The sequence below is a fragment of the Chanodichthys erythropterus genome, chromosome 3, assembly GCF_024489055.1.
Source record: "Chanodichthys erythropterus isolate Z2021 chromosome 3, ASM2448905v1, whole genome shotgun sequence".
NCBI lineage: Eukaryota > Metazoa > Chordata > Actinopteri > Cypriniformes > Xenocyprididae > Chanodichthys > Chanodichthys erythropterus.
Genome location: NC_090223.1, coordinates 48,054,430 through 48,078,810, shown reverse-complemented (window position 1 = coordinate 48,078,810; position 24,381 = coordinate 48,054,430). Strand labels below are relative to the sequence as shown.

Below are 24,381 nucleotides of genomic sequence, written 5' to 3'. Positions count from 1 at the left end.
TAGAAATGAGAATAAGTGACTTATCTCCTCGTTTGTTTCATTGCATGTCATCATTCTCTTTGTGTAGTAACCTCTTAATGGCCAAAAATATTTCTAATTATGTGAATGTGAAGGTAAAGTGAACATGGAGCGCTTTATAAGCAAGAGACACCTCACACCGTAAACTAAAAACACCTCATGAGATGGTTTTTGTTTTAAAATTAGTTTTCATAAAAGCCGCATATATTTTTGCCCACTCTCACTAGAACCAAAAAAATTATCTTAAGCACCACACAGACTTCATAGAGTCATACAACTGACCATTCGCAAAGACCCGCCCCCTTTAGTTACTATGTCCGCCAAACCATGCACCCTCACACCACACTTCATGTTCTCACGCAGTGAAAAATACATTGTGGAGCAAAGAGGACACTGACAATGACAGACAAGACAGAGCATGTTACTTTTGATATGAAATAAAGTCTCAAATTTTGTAATTTTTATAGAAATTTAAACAATAAATACCTTTAGTGTGTCGTGACAGATGGCTGAAGTGCCTCAATTCAAGTGGCTCGTGAACTGATCATCTCTTTACTACTAGTTAATTTACAGTATCAAATAAACATGAATGAACATCAGAAGGTATGTTGTTTCAACCGCAGAAAGACGTCAGACTCAGTACACACCATTTTTCAAGTTCAGGTCCACCGACGTTAATCTACTAACTCTCCTGACTGCTTTGTCGGACATAACGTTGGATTCGGCATTATGATTGGTTAGATCACCTGTCAATCAAACTCCCGGTGAAGGGTCAATTAAAAAAAACACAAAAACTTCCTCCCCTTGTCATTTACATCCCAGTAAAGGTTTTGGTTGCATCAGTTACATCTTCATTATCACCCATCCATAGACATGAGTTTAGGTTTCTTTACTATCAGCTGTCATTACTTGATGTATTTGTCTTGCTCATATTGCAAAAAGAAATAATCTACATTAAGACGCAGTGATCCATATCTTTTAATGTTTGTGCCTCTTGCGTTGAATGCTACATACCTGAAATATTTGGGTGTGAACGCATCAAAGAACATTTTAGGCAGCGAATGAAGTCTTGGAAGCCGAGCAAACTTCAGATTTACTTCTAACTCAAGCTGGATGATACACAAGACAATTGGAAAGTAGGCAATGTGATAAGACAAGCTAACTAATCAACAGTAACCGATTCAGCATTGCCCAAGCTAGCGCCGTTGCCCATTTCCAACAAAATTACCCAACGAGTTACACTGTGTGTCATCAGCTTAAGGCCTCATCCACAAAAAACAATCTTTTTTTTGGGATTTCCCACGTTATCTGTTTGCCTCGGAGCAAAAGGGAAACATTCTAACTTTGTTTAGTTGCAGCCAACTGCAATATTAGGCCGCAAGTGATGTGGTGTTCAGTTTAGGACTTTCTTATGAAAGATTATTCAGGCTAGTTGAAGTGCTTTGTAGCAGCAAATTTTATCGAAATGCATTGCATTTTTTGATATGCTATACTGAAGTGGCAAATGTATGTCACATGATTCGTTGGTTTATCAGTTTGCTTGCTCATCTTAATCCCAGTGGCATGTTAATCCCAGCTGTTAACTGAACATCTTTAACGAGAAAACCTTGATTATTGGCATTTGTTTAGGGGTTAACGATGCTCCTGGAAAGCATGCTTCATCTGCTCTCTAATACAGTAGCGCTGAAATCTGGCTGCATGTAGATAAGCTTCCCAGGCATCAGAGCTTACCGAGCCTGGAAATAAAGTTTGCTGATGGGAGACTGCCCTGAAATGATCGATGATTGGATTTAGCACATATGATTCTGGCTTTGGGAAGAATGTTTCCTCTGCGAGACAGAGGGTCCTCACTTGTTTTGATATTCTCCAGGCCTGTTCAATAAATTAAGCACGTTCAGGGTGTAAAAAGGGCTGGATAATACCATTAAAGGGTGGAATGCTTTTCCCTGAAGACAAATGAGGACCATGTGTCAGTTACTCTCATTTAGCTGGAGTGATCCGAGACTGCTGCTGTATCTTCTCAATCTACAGACACAGAGCTTTTTAAAAGACCCGAGTCTTAGTGTGTCCATTACATCTTGATTGATTCTTGAGTAGATGTTTGCACCTGTGATTGTGATCATATTCAGCGGCGAATGTTAAAGGTTGCTGGTATGTCTTCAATAACCATAAATCCTCTGGTTTGTTTGGCAGCGAGACAATGTGTGCTTTAATTTGAGACTTTGAAGAATCAATCATTAATGGTTCTCTAAAAAGGAGACTTATGTAGGTAGTATTTTGGAATGAATGCTCAACCAATATCTAGAGAGCACAGTCGATGATATATGTAAAAAGGATGGCGAATGAGATTAATACTTGCATTACATGAAGAGTTCAGATGCACATAGTATACGTTCATCAAATACTTTAGCTTCAAATCTGTTAAATGTCAGTGTTAGCCTATTCAGAAATGCCAGTTTGTTGGCAGATAGCGTTAAACGCCACTTCCCTTCATCAGCAAAAGCCACTAAGTGCATAGAAGAACCAATCATAAGACGCAAATTGAATCCTATGATTTCAAGATGAATAACGCTGTGCGTATGAGCCGGCTTTCAGTTGCCGAGCTGCAAGATTTTAACATGTTTTGTCCGTCATTACAGCGACAATGACAGGATTTCAGAAGTAGCAAGTAAACCCAACAGTGTTCCTTTTCCTGCTGTAAAACTCTTGTCTTGTCTTGTTGTCCAAAGAGGTGGAACTATAAGTTTTTGCAAAAAAGCACACATGGACTTGACTGGGTTTTGCAGCAAAAGACAGTCAATGAATTGACTGACATTTTTGACAAGGTATTTGGTAACTGACAAATAACCTTTTCATTGCCATTAAAGTGAAATTACTTTTGAGCCTGATTAAAAAAAAAAAAAAAAAAAAAAAAAAAAATGCTCATTTAAAAGAAAAGATGCCAGGCGGATTTAAGAGGTTTTTGCAATGGAACTCTTCATATACTCAAAATACACAAATGTTGAAAACATTATTGGGCTAATTCAAAAACAAACATTAATCAGGTGCGAAATGCAAGCGGTAAATGGCTTTGTGAATGTTTTCTATTGATCGTGGCAGCAGTAGCTCATCAAGTGATGATGAAATGATGTAGAAAAGCATTATATCTGGCCATATATCAAGACAAGTGTTGTAGAGCTGCTGTAAAGTATGCCAGATTGTGGTAGTCAGGCCCACAAAATGGGGAACTGCACTTTGCAAATTGCATTTGGAACATTTTTGTGCCATGACCTTATTTGAATAATTTATTTAGTCAATCGGGCACTAAAATAACACACGTACACAAAGTATGTAAATAAAAGTATGTAAATAATATTCCCTCTACATGTTTATTTCTCATTGACGAGGCTATTGGTAGATTTCAAAACCGACAGAAGGGCATTTTGTTAATTGGGCACAGCATTCGACAGATGCCAATAAAGTTAAAATGGCCAAATACTGGTCGATATGTCGGTCTTTCTCTGTTTGAAATGAAATCCAATCAGTCTCTCTCTAACACATTCCTTCTCTCTTACAGAAAACACGCACTGAACTGCCACAGGATGAAGCCGGCTCTCTTCAGTGTTTTATGCGAGATCAAAGAAAAAACTGGTAAGTCGTTCTCTTACTCCGCCAATGCAGAACTACTGTGTCGGTTTGTGTCTTCAAGCCGCGCTCCCACATTTCGAGTAGATCTTTTTCATTACTCTGTATTGATTCGGCATTGACCATATGCAGAGACAGGTGTTTAATAATCATCAGACTGAATTTATTGTGTCCCCGTGCTCTTTTTTTTTTTTAGCGTCAGTAGCGTTCCTCCGAGCTTTCCAGGTGTCTTTTTGTATCGCCCACTGCAATCATTAAGTGTCATAGCAATGGATTCAGTGTTTACATTGTGTGAAATCTCACTTGAATGCATTTCAAAGCTTTGAACTAGCAACAAGTGTGTTTGCTTTACTCTCATTGTTGCTTTGTATGTTTATATTTCTCATTGTGAACCCCGTCCACACAAACCATCCCAGTCCAAACAGGTAACGGCTCTCGCATCTTTACTCGAAGATCCACAGTGGTCAGTTTTCTGGCAGATCTGCAGCTTTCTCCCCTCAAACGAGAGGCTGACAAATGATTAAATATTTATGGAGGTGTTGGCGTTGTCTTTGTGCCATGGTTTCTCTCGTTTCTTTCCTGTCATATCCTGCAGCTTGAATCCATCTCAGGTTCTGTAACAAGCATGCTCATGTGGAATTACAGTGCAAAAATGATGTGCAGCGGTCTGTTTGTGGCAATCTGTCAATAACCCAGTCTTACTTTCCTATAATTGGATGCAAGTAAAGGGTAGGCTAGAGGAATGGGTATCGGGGGTTGTCCCTGTTGCCAAGGCAACCTGCTGTCTTATTTACCTAATGTCATTCACTTTGATTTTCACATTTAGCCTGCCAGTGGAGAAAGGGCCGGGGAGAAATGCAGCACTAAATGGAAGGTGTTGTCGGCAGTGCAGACAGGCGAAGTTAATGGTCAGAATTTTTCCATATATCACTTCGGTTATCGCCAAACTTAATCTAGAATTCGTGTTTTACCCTGAAGACTTCGGCGTAAATGAGCTGATTTACTAGATGACAGGAGCAAGGCCATTACTTTCTGATCTGAGCCGTGGTTTTGCTGTTAACACCTGTTTATGGCAATTTCATTGCAACATTTTTATATCGGAATCCACAATCCAATTATATGTATTTTATTTTTTTTATATACTTTTTTTACATTATATATATATATATATATATGTCATGTGTGGGCCTCCATACATATCTGATAACTATGATTTTTTTTTTTTCTAAATATATTAACAAAAAGTACAAGTGACAGAATTTTATATATATATATAAAAATGGAGCCAGATGGTTTTCATAATGGTACCTGTTTTGCATTGGTCCTGCAAAATACAAAAATACTCTTTCTCACGCTGCTGTTCACTGGCAATTATTTTAATAAAAATAATTGAATTGAATTTAAAAACCAAAAACATTTTAGGAAAATTCAAACTATTTGGGAAATGTAAGGAATTTTGGATTACACTTTACTTAAAGCCTTTGTGTAATGCATTAAAAAGGTATTCATAATGTATTTTATAATGCAGTATATCTTTTCATAAATAATTGTAATCAAAGTAAAAATGCATTAACATTCACAGATTCCTTGTTGCATCTGTAATTGGTTGTTTGTCATGTTTTAATGCATTATGCTTTCCAAACGTGTATTATAATATATAATAACTGTGGTTATAAGTATTTGAGACTATACAATGCATTATAAGGTGCATTAAAAGTAGTTTTATAATGCATTATACATAAAGGCTTTAAATAAAGTGTTACCGAATTTAGTATCCAAAATTGATGGCGACAATTTTGTAAACATATTACCGTTCTTATATTATTGTAGGAATTAGTGCTGCAACAACTAATTGATTAAAAATCAATAATAATCAATAATAAAAATCATTGACAATGAATGTCATTATCGATTAGTCATGTCTGCCCACCGTGCACTGAAAACTTCTGCCAGTTGAATGCTAAAGGACAGCATTGGGCAGGATGTGGAATAGTGTGTTTTGTCAATAAAAAAAAAAAAAATTTAAAAAATTGGTCTTTTTATCTGATTAATCGAAGAAATAATCAGCCAACTATTTGATTATCAAAATATTCCTAGTAGGAATAATGCTTAGTCTTATTCGCTGTATGTGTTTGGGGTTTTTTTTTTGTCTTGTGCAACAATAAAATGTAGTAGGGTGTGATTCCTTACAAGTCTTATCTATGGTATTGAATGATCGGTGAGATCTATACATTTACAAAAGTCAGTTTAGCATTTGAATAAAAACACAGGGTTGTCGCAGTACAATATTTCACACTCTGGACGATAGAGTTCGCAGAGATTTATGTTATTGTTTTGCTTTAAAATCTGCTTGGACTTAGTCTGAACAGGCCTTAGCTCTGAGTGTATTTGTGTGGTGGATGGTGTCCATCATTGTGATCAGCACGTCCCCCACCTCCTTCCCAGCTCCATATATATATATATATATATACCTGCACTGTTTTTCTCCAAGACTCCCCGCTGCTTTTATCTCCTGCCTCTGGAATGTGAATTAAAGAAGGCAGCCTCCTCTACTGCACATGATTGTAGTGCTGATCAGTAGTCTTTACATCTGTTTTCTACAGTCTCGGTGTGTCTGCCTCTGTCTCACTCTCTCTCTCTCTCCTACACCGAACAGCAGGGATAAAAGCGAGCTGGAGCTCAGGCCTTTCCCTGCCGCTGCGGTCTTGTCCTCTCCTCCTCCTCCTCCCTCCTGATGCCTTGCTTCCATTCTTGAAAGAGAAGTCTTGCTCTGAACTCGGGGCTTTGATATGGTAATGGAGGTGGAGGGGAGGGTTAGGGGAGAGTGGGGGAGGGGCATTGAATTCCTCGGAGTGCTGCTGCAGTTGGGAAGATTGTTTTTTATTGTTAAGGAAATGTTCTGCTCAAATGCAAGTCACGCTAACCCCCCTCTCGAATATCCCCATCTGTTTAACATAAACTTCATGCGCGTGAAATGTAAGATTTGTTAATTAATCTCCTTAGAAACAAATTAAGAGAGAGATGAGGTTTCTGAGCCAATTGTCTCTCCGCTCTTGGCCCTCCCCCATCAACTTAAAAAAAAAAATGGTTTTGCAGCAAGTTGGTTCTCACCCTTTTCTGCACCCTGACTTTTGTTCTGGCTGCCCAGCTCATCGCTGAGGTCACATGCTTTTGTACGTTCTGTTTTTACAGGTTTTTGAATTGTAAGTGAAGCTCATCCTATAATATTATAGGTAGTTGACAAAAAACATGGACGTGAACTTTTTTCTTCTTTTTTTTTTCACCAAGATTTTAGGTTGAAATGTATATTTTCGGTTGTTAAGTCTGACGTCACGCGGCAGCGTTTCCGGGTCCTGACGCTCTATCTCATACCACAAGAAAACAACAAATGGTGCTGATATACACACACGATGTGGTGTAATACTACAAAAAAATTATAATCTTAACTGATGGATCCGAAGTTATGATTTCCCAAGTTTTTGCATCAATAACCTTTATCTCCCTACCAAAATTCCAGATGGCCAGACAGTGATTCATCTTTTATAAATTGTTAAAACATTAATGTCTGTGACGCTGTGAGCACGGAGACTGTTGTGCAGACTGTAAGTATTTAAAATGTTTAACTTTTTAAAATGATTGATGTTTAATATCAATAAATAGCACTCATAAATGGCTGTCGATGGCATTCTCAAGTGAAATGAGTCGAGGCTTGGACCCGGAAACGACTTAACAAGCGGATACAGTGGGGTCTAAAATTCAAGAGGCCACAGTGACTTTCTGAGATTCAAACTGTTTAAGTCGCAAATTAAAGTTGAAACAAAATTGAAGCAGAAATATTATGTAAAAGGAATGCAAAAGTAATATGGGCTGCACGATTAATTGGAATTAAACCGCACGCGATTTGGCAAAGTATATTTATAATGCAATGCTAATCGACACATAGCCTTTATCACCTTATTCCTACGCCCCATGACACTTTTCGCGAATTATGGGTGTAACTTCCGTTAAGCTGTAAACAGTCAGTAAAAGGCTCGCTCTGTTTTTTTGTTTTGTTTTTTAAACTGGGTACAATGAGATGACCAATCCTACTCTCCCTTCAACCAACGCACATTAAAATTACATTTAAAAGTGTAAAAATATCAACAAGGTACTTTCAACAGACCATGAAAAAGCGCAATTCTTTCCACAGCAATAACGGACAGGTTAAATATAACTATAGTGATATATATCTGTATTATGTAATATACGTTGCCTTAATAAAAATGCCATCATTTTTACAGATAATAAATTGTATTTACCTGTGAAAACAAACATGGAAAGAGACATGAGGTTTTGAGGAGAAAAACGAGAGATTCTCGTAAATTATATATATATAACAGATCACAAATGTGCAGTACATGTTGTCCTTTTTCATATTATTACAGCAGTATGCAAAGGGACAAAAGAAAATAATCACGAGGATAGAAAGCAGCGACTGAAAAGAGCTCTTGATATTCTTGTTATAACATGTTGCGTTAAAATACCAAACGTTGCGTTATTTACACGATGTCTGAAAATAAAACATGAAAGAAAAATTGACCGCTCATTCAGTCAAACTGACGGATAAGCTTTATTTGTAGGGCAACCTTATGATTTGAAATGATTCGTTCCAGTCTTTTTAAATTTAAGTTCCCCAAACTGGAAGTGCAACCCATAATTCGAAACGCAGTAGGCCAGTCAGAAATGAGGTGGATAGAATAGTATGAAATATATTTTTATGCCTTATTCTGTGTAAGAAGCCACATCATCTCACAGAAGGATGTTTTCAAACACTCAACTGATGTTATGAAGTGAGTTTGGAGTAAAAACCTATAATTAAATGTTGTCTTTTGTTGGACAAAAGATGCATAAATGCTTCTCATGCTTGGAAAGATGTTGCTTTTTTTAAATGTGCATTATAAGCGACTCAAACTCGCAGTGTTTTCAGATGGAACAGCATTTACTACTGATCACAGAGCCATGCTTCACTGACAAGCTGCGCATAAATAATAACCACAGCCTTTGCAATTTCATAATCACACTAAGCCAAATCGGTTTAAGCGCAGTTTCATGTTAATTGCGATTTATTGTGTAGCCTATAATAAAGTAATACTTAAGATTCTGGGTCTCTAATCAAAGCGCATTTGTGATCATGTCAACTCCTCAGATGTTCTTGCTTCTTTTGAAGCACAAGATGCTCTTTGGATCATTCTCAAGTTATTGCAGCTAACTCCAGGTTTTACCCAAACTTCAGAAGAATACAAAGGCATTCTGAAATTCAGGTTAATTTTCTAAATCTACTTTTCAATTGTAGCTAATATAATATAGAATTGAGAACAAAAAAAATTGCATGATTAATTATTAACAGAAAAGGTCAGTGTAGTTCAGAACTGTTTTAGATGATCATATCAGACTGCAGGTTACCCAAATGCACTTCCTTTTGTGTCCTTATGTTTGTGGTACATAATGGAACCGAAGTGTACCATTCAGCTAAAAATCTTGAATTCTGAATTAATGTCGCCGAAGGTTTAATGGTTGAACCTCTTGGCACTTCTATAGCTGTTAACTCCCTTGCTAATAGCTCATAATAGTGAAGTCATGTGATGTTTGCGGAGTACCTACCAGAAGAACCGGCCAGGTCAACTTTACTCTCAGTGCATTTGTGCTATTAAAATCCCAGAAACAAATAAATGATTTGGCAGAACTAAGAATGCCATGTCCTCAAATAAACCTAGCACTGCATGAATTAAATATGAGCTTTATTTTTTTAATGTCTGAACTTGTTCTTATGTGGTTAATGGTTTATGAAACCATGTCTAATAGGCTTTAAAAGGACAAAATGTCCAGAACCTCTCCAGCGCACTGGTGAGTTATGATGTGTCTTGTCTTGGACTGCGTTTCCAGTATCTTTCCAGTTTCCACGAAATAATCATTTCTGGTCTCTTGTAGTACTTTTCTAATTTTTACTTTTCTTGTAGTTATTGTCTAATTACTAGCAAAACCACATAAGTGTGGTCATAAGAAGAGTTTTAAATTCCAGCTGGCCAATGTTCAGCCCAAGTGTAGTTAGTGGTCGTTTTAACACATTGTTTTACATGAGGCATGGTTTGGAGATGTCAGGTGAGGTTTTAAGATTGGCATGATATTGATAAGTAATCCATGTCACTTTAAGTAGCAAATCATTCAAATTGCTCAAACAGTTTGGCAACAATAAATGCCTTTCCAAGTACTGGAAAACTCTGCCATCAAGCTATCGTGTAAAAATTAGAGATGGTTTCCATGCAGATGCATGTAGTTCCACAACAAGCCCATCTGGTTCTGAAAAATGGACTCAAATCCGTGTTTTATAAGCAGCCTGTATAATCTACACAACTCCGGTTTCACCGTCTGGTCAGTCAAAGACCTAATTAAGGCTTTTTAATTATCATTCATTTTTGAAAGACCTTAATTTAAACCCTCTTGTAAAATTTTATGAGTTGTTGGAAATCTCAGACTCATTTTACGAGGCAGAGCCTGTAGGCCTATGGGTAAAGGAGCCAGTGGAGTGTGAGACTTTTTACAACTTAAATAAACTGAAATATAGTTGAACTCAGCCTAACATTTACTCTAACAAACCAAACGTTTGTGCACCGTGACAAAAGCGTTCAACCTGGCCTCAGTATAATTGGCAAAAATGACTATTTTTAACATTTTTATAGCAGCCAAACATATAAAACTAGCCTCCTGAACATCATCATTTGGTAGTGGGCCCTATTTCATTCGACATTTCTTGTGTGGCGCTCTGTCACTCAATCTGTTTTTCTCTCCTCTGTTCTAGGAGTGAGAAAGATAGAGTGTGAAGGGGGGAGAGAGAGAGACAGCGATAGAGAGAGATTGATGAGGCAGTAAGAGCAGCAGTAATTACTCTGTGTCCATTCCCCACGCCGGATTGGCAGACGGCTAATATCACACAGACCCCTGGCCCTGACAGGCACCCCCCCTTCCCCCCATCACAAGGTCCAGAATGGGGGGGAGAGAGAGCGTCACCCCAAACGCTCTGCTTCGTCTTAATGCTGTGTGGGCTGAGCATCTTTCTTCTCATTACGTTACTCCTTGAGGAATCGAGCCTTTTCTCAGGACTGGACGAGCAAAATTGGATGGTGCACTTTTGAATGCAAGGAAACGTTTTAAATTCATCCAGGCCCTTTTGAGTTGATCAGCCAAGTACTTCCTGAGCTCTAATAGTTTAATTTATTGGAAAATGCAATTTGAAGATGACATGAAATCTTAATTGACCCTATTTACTAAATGATTTTGCCTGGTCCTATTGTGCACAATTCATCAGTGCGTGATGTTCTTATTTCATCAAAATGCAGTAATTTTATGCTTTGCATGTGTCTGCAGCAACTTTTCTACTGATATAACCAGGGATGAATATATGGGGGAAAATCATATTAAGCATTAGCTTTATAGACCAGTGTTCCTTGACCTTTTTGACTCCAATGCCTCCCATTTTTCCAGTATTTTGTAATTAACTGGATAAGGATTAAGGATAAACTTTTATAAGACTATTTTTTACTCATTTTTACCTGATTTAAAAAAAAAAACATACATATATACGTAATAATCAACACTCAAACAAAAAAAATACAACAAACATGTAAATTGTACAAAAGGCAGGTTTTGCATTAACTTCTAAATCTAATTATAAAAATTATTTTTCCATTAATTTTTTACTCCAATTTATTTTTTTGAAATATGTCTTAACTTGTTTTCATGACATTTAAGACATTACTAACGGGTAAAGTAAATATGAATATGTAAGCTAACATAGTGCATATATTTAGTGAAACGCTCCCTCTAGACTAGAACTAACATGCTGTGGACACTAAATGACTTTCCTGAGGTAAATGTAATGCTACGTGAGATGATATTCTCAAGCTGTTTTATTGATGTTTTTCCACGGTTGAAACACTGGTTGAGAGATAACATGTAAACATATCTATGCAGAGATCATCTGTTCTTCTGTGCTTTTTCCAGTTGTGGCAGTTAGCAAACAGCGTTACATTAACATGCGCGCCCCCTTCTGGAATGGAGTGTGAATCGCCTGTTACTGACAGTATTGCACCGAACCGTGACGGTTCAGGAAGAATACATGTAAAAAACAAAACAAAAAAAACAAACAACTATGACTGTTTTTAAGCGCTATGTGGACAAATTTTGTTAGTCACTAACTAAACTTTTAGGATCAGAATTCAGTTCAGTAGAATGTAGTTTTCTCTCTCTTAAACACCATTAATTTTGTCAGGATTAAGCACTCAAAAGAGGATTGACAGCCGTGTTTAGCTGCCGTGTGTCAAAACTCATGGAGATGTCCCTCAGTCTGCTGGTCTAGGGAGCAGTGTTTGAAAGAAGCCCATGTCTCTTTAATTAAAGATATGTAAATGTGGCCTCAGCTGGATTACATTAGCTGGCGTGGCTTTGGTGGGGTGGGAGAGAGTCAGAGCCCAACACCTAATCCAGACTAATTAAGGATTAATTACAATTGATGGGAGGCTTCCATCCCTGTGTGGAGGTCCTCACTGCAGTCTGTGACTAATCTAGAGCACTGAAGAAGGGATTTGAGCAGGGGTGATCTGTCAGAGTTTGCTTCGAGCTCCTCTCACTTTAAGCTTCTCTCGAGGGAGGGAGTTTCGAGTTTCTATGCATACCATTTGGATTGAGGCATTGGCCTTTTGTTAAACTACAATAATCTGTTTGTCTCACGCAAAGGTGTTAATACAAACTCACTTTATAATTTAGGTTAAGATGGACACAGGGCTAGTTAGTAGTGGTTGCTAAGGCTCAATTGTAGGGTTAGGGATTTGAACAAACCTCTTACCCCAAGTATTAACCTTCGATGAGTAACACGTCCTAAACCAACTGCACTGCAGACTTGAACAATACCTTTGATATTGGTGCAATATTACTTTTTGTAAGCAGAGTAACGTATTACGATAAAAATGGGTGGACATTTTTTTTTTATTATTATTATTATTATTCAGAAAGAACTCTCTTATGCTTACCAAGGATATAGTTATTTGTTCAAAATGCAGTACAACAGTAGTATTGTGATATATTATTACAATCGAATATAATTATTTTCTATTGTAATATATTTTAAAATGTAATTTATTCCTGTGATGCAAAGTTGAATTTTTAGCATAATTACTCCAGTCTTGAGTGTCACATGATTCTGCAGAAATCATTCGCATGCTGATTTGATGATCAAGAAACATTTTCTATGATTATCACACTGTTGTGCTGCTTAATATTCTTGCAGAAACCATGATACTTTTTTTTTTAGGATCGATTCATTGAAAGTTCAAAAGCAGCATTTATTTTGAAATGGCAATCTTTAGTAACATTATCCATGTGTTTACTGTGACATTTGGTCAATTTAATGTGTCCTTGCTGAAGAAAAGTATAAAAAATTTTCTGACCCTGATATTTTTAAACACTGGTGATATGACCAAACTCTTATTTCATAAAATGAGAAATTTTATTTCACAATAACAATATCAATATAGTTATTTTGTGTTGTTTTAACACATTTCTGTTATTAAAAATGAGAAAAATGAAGCAAATTACAAACAATAGGACAAATACAATGTAACAAATATTAATTAAATTACGTTTTCCAGGTACAATAGGTTTATTTAACATGTTCCAATTAGTACAGAAATTTAATGTAATCAAATGTAAAAATAAAATCTTGCATAGTCTTCACTGTATGAATTAAATATAAACGTATTCTTATTAAAGCTAATAAAGTTATTCAGTCAAGAGCAGTAAGTTATTTTCTTTTGTTTGATTCACATTAATGACACAGAGCAGCAGGTGGGTTTATTAGGCTGCTGTCACTTTAAGACCAAATGCACAGATCCATTATACTGATACACATCTGTTTTAGACCCAGCTGTTTTCTTTCACTTGATGTATTTTCATTCATGCATTTCATCACTCTGAAGTGTAAATAGTGCTATATATTTACATACCGCGATATACACAATATAGCAGAATCTCTAACGATAGACATTTTATACTGTGGTAAACAATATATATATAGTCATACTGCCCACCCCTAACTAGTGTACATTGAAAAAATACCATATTTAAGGACCAGACTATCATTGAGGTTCTTTTGACTTGGACCACCTAAAATACCCTAGCAACTGCATAACATGATGTGCAAAACCACTCAGAACACCTTACAAAGCAACGCCAAGGGCTGGGTAAATATAGGACAGAATACATGTTAATTTTACCCAGCAAATTGGGTTGTTTATTTAACCCAGCATAATGGGTTGATTTAACCCATCATAAAGAGTTGATTCATTTTTAAGATAATACTTGCTTACTTCATACATGAATTAATGTGGTTAACTTAAATCCTCTACACTCCACACAACCACTGGTTGATAATATGATAATTCCTTTATTTTCAATCATATTTCACAGTATAGAATATTTTCTACTGTTTTTAATACTTAATGCCAACATTTAAGCTTGTTTAACAAATGTTAGAAGTAAAATTCAACATTTAGGAGTAATTCAGGTGTAATCGACTAGTCTGTTGTCTCGTTTCCACCGTAATGGCGCTGGATCTTGTGCCGTAGCTTGGATCGTGTTCAGCAGGGGGACCCTGTGTTTCACTTGTAGCCGAAATATGCTGTGACTGACTCCATAACCTGTTCATAAACAATCAGTGTACAGTCCTGAGAACATATTTCAACATCCTAAGTATTTATATTCTGTATCTTTTTGAATAAAATCATAAACTTTTATGCAAAGCATCAGGCGTTTCCATCGCACGAAAAGGCTGACGTGACACTTGTGTAGGTGATTCACATCAGCGCAATAATGAATTTATAGATAAAATAAAATGTGCACAAACCTGTATTTTACTGAAGACCTGCACCAATTTGATGGAGCTGCACTGCTCTCTCCTGAAGAGGTTGCAATAGGCCTGTGATAAATAACTCAACTCCTGGGTTATGTCTGACCAAGGATCTGGGTAACACAAAAACTACCAAGACACTGGGTTTTTATGTCTAACCCAGGAGCTGGTTAATACAAAAACCAGCCAAACACTGAAAAAATGATGGCCCAAAGGCTCAACCTAGAATTTGGGTAGAAAAAATAACCCAAGATTTTTTAGAGTGCACCTATTCCAGTCCTCTCTTCACTCTCCTATTAATAATAAAAAGGGTGAAAAATGACATTAAAAATGTAGTTTTATGGTTGCATGAAGTGCATTTGGTGATGCAGTTGAATGCTTCAGACTCCAGCGCTGCAGCTGTGGCAGACTCATATTCTTACTTGAACATGCTGTGCCATTCACCTGTACACATGGTACAATGCAGTGCACCGTCTGTCTGTCTTTCTGTCTGTCTGTCAGCTAAGGTTAGTTTACACTCCCCCTCAGTGCAGCCAGCCGCCACTCTCCCCGGCCCTGTTTGCCTCTGTCATATTTCTCGTTCGCTCGTTATAAATGGGAGCTGCTCCTCTGATCTATTGCTTAATTGCCACCTAATTTGCATAACAGTGCAAATTAACGACCTCTCAAATGAGCGTTCATTTTTCACAAGGTCTTTAGGAGCTCCTTAAGAGGCGGTGCTAATTAGCACAGGAGGCAGCTGCGCTGATGAGCCGGGGAGCGGGCGAGAGGGGGGCGTGTCGGTAGGACGAATCGCCACAGCAACAGCCTTCTTCCTCCTCCTCTTCCTCCCAGAGTGAAGTCATCCGCAGAGGCTTCTTTTGTCCCCAGTGCTGTGTTTCACCTGACCGTGTCAAGCTGGTGGAGGTGGGATGGTGTGTGTTCTCACCTGCGTGATCTTGTTTGACCGGTCCCTGCGTGCCTAGCGAAGCTTGTTGTTCCGCCGCTCGGGTCTATGAAATGCTAGGTGAGTTAATTAAGAGCTGATAAATGACAAGTTAGAGCAGACGGCATGTTTGCCTAAGGTAGGAGCGCTGTTCACACCCTAATCACATCCTCCTCTGTTGACGCTGACCAATGGCCGCTCCTCACAGGGCGTGAACGGACCCGTGTGCGCGCATGTCAGAGGATGAGCCACCAGGTGCGTGCCACTGGGCGCCGCTAAATATGCCCCACAGACGCTGCTTAACCTGAGCTGCTTACAACAGGAACTTACTGGTGGATTTATACCACCTTGGCACTCGCTCAAGATGCCCTCCTCTCATAGTTTTTCCAGAGAAACCTGACACAAATCCTGCCATAACTGTCTTTCGACACATTCTCTGCAGTGCTGCACATTCGTTTTCTTTTGGTTTCTTGGATTGAACGTCTCTCTGGTCATGTGATGCGATTCCCTTCCTCATTTTGTTTGAGTCAGGTTAAGTTACTTCAGTGTTTTTGTCCATTTTATCTGAACCATTAACCCTTATAGCTTACCAGCACTCTACACTGGCTGTCCATAAGCCAGTTTTTTAGGTTGTTTTCAGCGCTGGTGCTGTCTATGTCTAAAGTTAGTGCTTATTTTGGGCTCTTTTTCTAGCTTTTACCCACAACACAGCTGCAGGTCTCCATAAAGAACTCACGTTGAGTTGTGTCTGGATCTGCAGTTGAAATGTGACATACATTTTTATTTGCTCTGAGTTTTCTTGGATTGTTATTCCTGTTATACAGCACAATTTGAACTCCAAGTTAAAAATGCCAGTGTTGTAATATCAGGAAGCATTTCTATAGAAGTTTCAGAAATATGTTTTTGTCAAGCTCAGGCACTTAATAAATGAGTTCTTAACCAAATTATGGTATGAGGGGTCTTACAGTGAGCTTATGTGGGAGGGTCATCTTTATTTATTTTTTATTTTTTTCTATCACCAACTAATACCTCAATCAGTTAGAGGAAAATTACAAAAGTTAACAAAATGAAAACTGACAATGAGATTGTGAAAAAACATAACTACTGTCAGTAAGATTTAATTTTTTTTAAATGTTTTTGAAAGAAGTCTCTGGGGGAGTTTTCCAGAAAATGGGTTATGTGACATACCTGGGAATTTTTAAAAGCACGTAAGCGGATAACCTCAACTTTTGGTTCTAAAAACTGAGGTAACTCTCAGGGTATGTAAAGGGGCTTTCGCACCGAATAGTTCTAGGAACTCAGTTAAAGGAACTAGCCACTAGGATAGTTCCTTGGGAACTAATTTCTCCACCAGGCCATGTTCCTGGATGCATTCACATCGGGAATAGGAACTCTGAAGCAGCCGACAACAGTGTATTTAAGTGCTCATTTACAAACGCTAAAAACTGGTGAATGGAGAGTGCGGTGATCGGAGCTGTGTTTGTTGTGTGTCGTTGGTTTTGTGATAACGGAAATGGAATGTAAACGCATAATTTACATGACTGAAAGAGCAAAAAGTGGGGCTAAGAGACAATCTCTTATGACAACCTTCAGTATTGCATATCATCGAGGCTGAGAAAAGAAGACAACCCCGCAGACAACAGGTAAATGCAGTTATCGCTGTTTTCCATGTTCGTGAAGTAAATATATTTACACTGCTTTTTAAAAGGGTGTCTGTGTTTGACCAATCAACGTACACTTACATCACTGATAGTTCCTATAGTGCTGGTTTAGACCCTACTCTGAAGTAGGAGCTAATTTAGATCCCCTAAAAGGAGTTCCTAGAACTAAAATCATTCCTAGTTCCTGCGGTGCAAACACGGCAAGATCCGGGTACTTCAGCCAATAGTTCTAGGAACTCTGAAAAGGTGTGAAAGCCCCTTAAGTAGCAACGTACTCTCTGAACATAACCTGAATATTCAGATGCATGTTATATAATTAATATAGTTATATTAATGTAACTACCTTTTTATATAAAAGCACTATTATAAAGTGAAGTAATTTTTAAATGTTTATTGAATATTAATTTATTATATTGTCATCTCGCACATGGATCTGCTTTTTTCCTTTTATATAACAGGATGTTTTCTATGCTATAATTTCTATAATAAAATACATATGTGATTTTTAAAATAAACGATTATTTCAAATATCTTAAATCTTAAATAATTAGCATCAAGCAAACAATATAATTCTTATTCTCTGTGCATAAAGATTACTTACTAAATGAAAAGATTGAAAGAATGATTGCACAACCACTAAATATGACGATGTGCACTAAGTAGGTTATGTAAATTGCTATTAAACAAGAAGGAAGTGTCTGTTTCCATGGTGAATCATCAATTCATTGCTCTGTTGAGAATGTCTTGGGTGTTAACCAGTAATGTACTCTGGGTTGGCTGAGCTTACTCCCGGATGTGTTTTTGGAACCAGCATACCTTGAGTAAGCAAGGCTTGGGTTAATTAACCGAGAGTTCAGAGTATATGTAACGGTAAGTTAACCTTGCTTTCTGGAATACCCCCCAGTTTAACAAGGCTGCATTTATTTGATCAAAAATACAATTAAAAAAAAAAGAAGCAGCAAAAATACAGTAATATTTTGAAATATTATTACAATTGAAAATATCTTTTTTCTATGTTAATGTTTTAAAATGTAATTTATTCCTTTGATCAAAGCTGAATTGTCAGCATCATTGCTCCAGTCTTCATTCATCATTCTGATATGATGATTTGATACTCGAGAAACATTTCTTATTAGTAATTTTGAAAAAAGTTGTGCTGTTAATATTTTTTGTGGAAATGCCTTTTGATGAATGAAAAATTTAAAAACAATGATTTGAAATAGAAATCTTTCGTCACTTTTGACCAATTTAATGCATCCTTAGGGGCCGTTCACATATTGCGACTTTTGCACGTTCAAATTCGTTATTTCAAATGTAGGCACGCGGCAGGCGCGCTCATAATGGAAGTGACGAGGTGCGTTTTCAAGGTGTATCGAGATGAAAACATCTCAACTTTTCAGAATGCTGCAAGCGCACCGCAGGTCATGTGACAAGAAACCAACCGATTAGCTTCGGCCTTTCCGTAACAAAACATCGAAAGCTCAGCCAAACAGCTGATCATAGCTGTACAGGGTGTTTTTTTTTATATCTCATCTTCATAAATATATCTAGTAGTAAAGGTAATGCAAGGGCTAGAAATCAATTTATCCTTTGCTGAAACGTCCTCGCCGTCTTGGAGAGCGCAGTTCATGGTTGCATAGCAATGACAGACGCCACAGGAGCGCAAGCGCTTTGGAAAGGAGGAGAAAGCGACGCGGCCGTGCTTTCCACTCGTTTTTAGGCACGATATGTGAACGGCCCCTAACTGAGTATTAATTTATTTTAAAAAACTTTTTAATGCTAGTGTATAAATTGACACCAATAAAACTATATTACAATATTTTTATAGCTTAGAGAACGAATAAAATGAAGAAACACCAGGAATATATAGTATTTGCACAGTACAATAAGACGTGTGATATGGGGACCTGAAAAAATGTGCTGCAAAGTAGGAATGACCCTCGTATTTCACTTCGACTGTAATGGCACTGCAGTCGTTTGTGTTTTGAAGATAAATTCCCCTTATTTACATCCCACTTAGCTCTCAGGTTAGCATGTTTGTTTGTGTCCATGTGGGCGTGCTTTTCGGCGTGCACAGATCCCTCCCCCGTCATGTTCGCCTTCCTCCTTTTGATTTATTGGCTCTTGCGGTCAGAGCGTTGTCATTTCCTAAGTGTCGCCCCAGACTCGTTTGCAGCCCACCGTGATCATCTTCAACTCTTCCAAATCCTTCCTTTCCCGTTCTTTCTCTCTCTTTCTCTTTCTCCCTGCCCCCTCTATTTTTCCATCTTTCCTCTCCTCCTCGCTATTTTATCTCCTCCTGTGACTCCCTTTCGCGTTTTCCCCCCACAATTCTCCTCTTTTCTCTCCTTACCTTCTCTTCCCCCCTTCTGCTCCCTCGCGCTCTCCCAGTGAAAGGCTGAGAATACCCAAGGGAGCTGATGCAATTAAAATGCTAATCCTGTCTGTCTACAGAGAGCGGTAGAGGGGGGGCTGACAGCATGAGGGATTGCGGCTCACATGGAGAACTCGACTGAAATGGAGAACAGAGGATGGGGGGAGGTGGCTGGGGGCACGGAGAGAAAAGGAGGCGGGGTATGACGGGAGAGCGGCCCAAGCCAAAGGAGGAGGGAGGGTGAACGAGAGAGAATGCGTTAAGAGGTACAGAGAAAAAGACAGACGAGGCCCGAGCAAAGGCAGCCAACACAGCCGTGATGGACTGTTTCTCCAGTAATGCTGCGAAAATGGCAGCATTAATGTACTGCTTCCAGCAGCGAACACAATATACCTTTGTCTGCGCTTAACACGTCACCTGTGCCGTACCTGGCCATGTTCTGTGCCTGATTATGTATGCAGTCGAACCCAGCTGGGCGCTCTGAATATTTCATACGACTCGCCAGCTCTGTCTGCTAACGCCTGGACGTCTGCTGGCTTTTTCCACTCGGCCCCTCTGCGTTCCTTCCTGCACGTTTTCACCGATCCTTCACAAATGAGGGAATTCCTCCCCGCGTATGGGAGGGGCGTGCATTGGCGTCGATCATTCATAAATTTAATGGAAGGATATTAGTGCAACTTGGACAGATGCAGCGCATTAAAATGTACATTATCTCATTAGCATGGCGGTGTGTTTGTATTAATGAAGTGTGCTAATTGAAAGATTTAACAGGCTGGCTTTATTAATCTTCTTAAAGCCGTACGAACATTGAGATGCGGTGGCTTTTCTGGTTAATATGGTCTGGTTTCAGAATGTAGCTGTAAGCGTTTACCGCCAACAGGCTATTATAAAAGGTATCCAGCCGTAGCGAAATCGCCACTTTATTCATGGATACATTATTATGGGTTTCAAAATCAAGGTTGGTAATAAATTGAAATATAAAAGGGGTGTTAGAAATTTAAAGGGGTCCATATGATCTAGTGCCGAATGTTGTGGGTTATTTGTGTAATTATCAGTAATCACAGCTTAATTGAGATAATTAGGCTGAAGAAAAGGCTGTGTGCTTGAGGGATTCGGCTGGAGGCAGAGCTCGTAATGGATATTGTGGGTGATATTCTTTGGGGAGGTGGTAAATTTCACTCTATTGATTGTGGGGCTGTGGTCGTAAAAACAACGACCCTCCCCCCACCCCCCCACCCCCACACACACACACACACACACACACACACACACACACACACACACACACACACACACACACACACAAACACACACACAAAAAATCCAGGACAACTGAGGTGCATTTTGAGTTTAGGCCAGACACACACTACACAAGTACAATTTTGTTACTGTGGCACTAACAAACCTCAGCACTTCAGGACAGTGATGTCATGTTAATGGTACAATTAAACCTGATGTGATATTCAGTGATCTAGCTATAAACATTGTAACTAGTTCAACAGTGTAACTAGCTTTCTCAGCAGATGTTTTCAAACTGTTGCTCCAACTTGAAAATGGTTGACGTGAAAGGAAAAACTGAGAGGCAGAGCACTATAGCGCCTTTTGTGGCAATGCTGAGAATGTTTTACAATAATTTAAATTATTGAAAAAATTTATTACTAGAATGCATTATACAGTTCAATTTATTTATTTATTTATATATATATATATTTGACTTTTAATTTTTCACTTTTTATAATAATTTTAATATTTATTCAAATAATTTACCACCAGAATTAACGACTCAGAGTTTAATAGAAATTAAAAAAACAGATTTGTCAGCAGATTTGTTTTTCCTCTTTTCTTTCATTTATAATCATTTAAATAATTATTGAAATAATCTACCACCAGAATGAATGGCTCTGTGTTTTATAGAAATTTAAAAACAATTGTCAACAGATTTTTTTTTCTCTTTTTTTTTTTATTATAATAATTTAAGTAATTATTGAAATAATTAACCTCCAGAATTAACGACTACCATTTAATAGAAATAAAAAAAAACTGATTTGTTTTTCTTTCTTCTATTTTATTATAATAAAAAAAATATTCAAATAATTTATCACCAGAATGAATGAGTTTAATAGAAAAAAATACTGATTTGTCAGCAGATTTGTTTTTCTTTCTTTTATTTTATTATAATCATTTAAATAATTATTGAAATAATTTACCACCAGAATGAATGACTGTTTAATAGATTTTTTTTTTAATTGTCAGATTTTTTTTCACTCTTTTTATTATTATTATTATTATTATAGTCATTTAAATGTTTATTCAATTTTACTGCTAGAATAAAAATGCAGAGTTTGATGTTTTTAATAAAAATGAGGGGGAAAAAATCTCATTTCAAATGTAATTTGTCTTTTGTTATAAAGCCTAACTAGGGAGAGTCAAATGAATGCATGAAATCTTGTGAAACAGTGTTATTCTCTATTGTCTCTGTGAAGTAAATAAATAGTGTGCTTTCTTCAAAGTGCGCATGTAAACAACAGTATGCTCACACAGTGTTTGTGTTAGTCTCAGAAATAATCCTATCGCCGAATTCACTTGGAGTCAAACTTAATGTACTTGAGAAAAGAAAAAGTGTTCTTCCTTTTTGTTTGACTTTGGGGAGTTTTGCTGGCTGAAAAAGAGAGAGGTAAAGAGAGGGAAAGAGGGAGGGATGGTGAATCGGGGTCATTAGTTCAGGCGGCTGGGTCTGCTGCATTCCTGAGCTCGGAGAGGGGGAGAAATGAAAGATGGAATGTGACTTGGAGAGAAAGAAAGAGGGAGGACCTGAGTGGAGGGACCCTGAAGGGGCAAGAGAGAACAAGAAAAAAAAGAGCGCTTGCCAAGGGAAAGAAAAAGTTTTCAAAAAGTACGAGGGGAAAAAAAAGAGGGAGAGCTGGAAACAAATTCTGTGCCGTTATTGGGGGAGGGTAAGAGCTGAAGTCATTAAATGTGTTATCAGTTAAAGGGAGGATGGGAAATACAGCTTTGATTTCAGCAGGGATGGTACAGACAGAACATCCACAGAAGTAACGCTGATCATTTCCAACAAATGGCCTTTTATTTGCACTGTTTGTGTTTTGAAAGTTTCTCGCTTTTTCAGTTCACAAACAGAACAAACCCAATGCACTAATGGAGTCTAGCCACTATTGGATCTACTCAAAGATGAATCGCATCCTAAATATCTGCTCCTTTGAGATTTTCCTTTGGGTAATGTTAATAGTTTGGTAAATCATCATTTATTCACAATGTTGTTCCAAATGCCTGACTTTTCTTACTTGCGTGAAGTTCAAAATGAAACACCTTTAGCAGAAAGTCCAAGCTTTCCACACCCTGAAATACTATGAAAGTGAATGGTGTTTATGGCTGCGTTTTGCTAAAGAGAAATAGAAGATTAGACATTCTGCTAAATATCTCCCCCTCCCCACAAAAAAAAAAAAAAAAACCTTTTCAGTTTTAGAATGACATGGGTGAGTAAATGAGGGCAGAATGTACATTTTTAGGTGAACTATCCCTTTAACCTTTCAGAAAGAACAATGAATACATGCTCACTTGTGAAATACTTGTTATTTTTAATATAGTTAAATTTACTTTTTCCATGTTTACTTAAAAACAAGATCTTTAATGTTAATTAAAGTGGCATTTGCAATTCTAGCACAGTCTTGCAAACCATTAAGGGTTTGTGAAACCATTTAGGAGGAAAGACAAAGACCCTCTGGCTTATGTATTTCTGTATGTTACCTTTTATTACACTTTGCTCTGTCTCTGGCCAGCCCTGTGTGTGCATATGTACAAGAGTGTAGACAGGGTGCTGGCATAGGTGTGTGAGCGATGGGCCCATAGCAGGAAGTTGACAGAGGTCTTGTTTTAATTCAGTGCCGGAGAGGTGTGTACTTATGGCTGCTTGTGCTTATAGTGACAGCACATGCTCTCCTATTATTGGACCCGTGCCTCGTGCTCCAGCCTGCTACTGAGGTACCATGCTGCCCTCTGCTGGCTGAGCCACAAATCGCATTCCTAATTTAGAAGTACTCTCAGTTTCTGTGGCATAGGGAAAGAAATGCCATTAATTCTACACTGTGAGCAGTTTCTGAAAGCTCAATTTGAACTTCTCCATCTTATTGGCCCTTTTTTTCTTTTTTTTTTTTTTTTCCTGTAGTGCTGAGCATCAGAGGCGTACAGGAGGAGGACCCCCCAGACCCCCAGATCATGCGTCTGGATAACATGCTTCTGGCCGAGGGTGTGTCCGGGCCCGAGAAGGGTGGCGGCTCGGCGGCGGCGGCCGCAGCTGCAGCAGCGGCTGGAGGATCACCCAACGACGGCAGCATCGAGCACTCCGACTACAGAGCCAAACTCGCACAGATCCGCCAGATCTACCACTCCGAACTAGAGAAATATGAACAGGTGAGAATCGGACACCTGCCTGGCCCAATATGAACTGATTTCAGGAAGTATTTGTGGGTTTGTGCATGTTTCCTAGAAATGTTCTGTTTTATTTGTTATATACATATTTGTAGTACCCTTCAAAAGTTTGGAGTCGGTAAGATTTTTTTCTTTGAAAAAAATAAAATAATTAATATATATATATATATATATATATATATAGAAATTATGTGACATCATTTCGAACAAAATCAGGCCAAAAGTTTGTTTTATGTTCGTTTACATATTCATCTAACTGTCGCTCTCAGCAGTGTGGGCAGCATCAGATATTCGATTACAGTATAACGCTGCTCACGTATTTCGAACTTCGTTTTACTCATAAACAAAGAATGAAAAAGAACTTTGTTTGAAGTATATGGGGGCCTTTACACCTCAT

At 38.0% G+C, this 24,381-nt stretch overlaps 1 protein-coding gene across 3 annotated transcripts in view; it reads left to right on the top strand.

Moving 5' to 3' along the window:
• The window catches only part of pbx4 (pre-B-cell leukemia transcription factor 4), a 45,629-nt gene that overhangs the window by 5,795 nt on the left and 15,453 nt on the right, over positions 1–24,381 (top strand). For all 3 annotated transcript variants that reach the window (XM_067382601.1, XM_067382602.1, XM_067382600.1), the window contains 2 exons: positions 3,575–3,648; positions 23,722–23,966. In XM_067382601.1, coding sequence (XP_067238702.1) covers positions 3,575–3,648; positions 23,722–23,966 — 319 coding nt within the window. The remainder of the gene's footprint in view (positions 1–3,574; positions 3,649–23,721; positions 23,967–24,381) is intronic.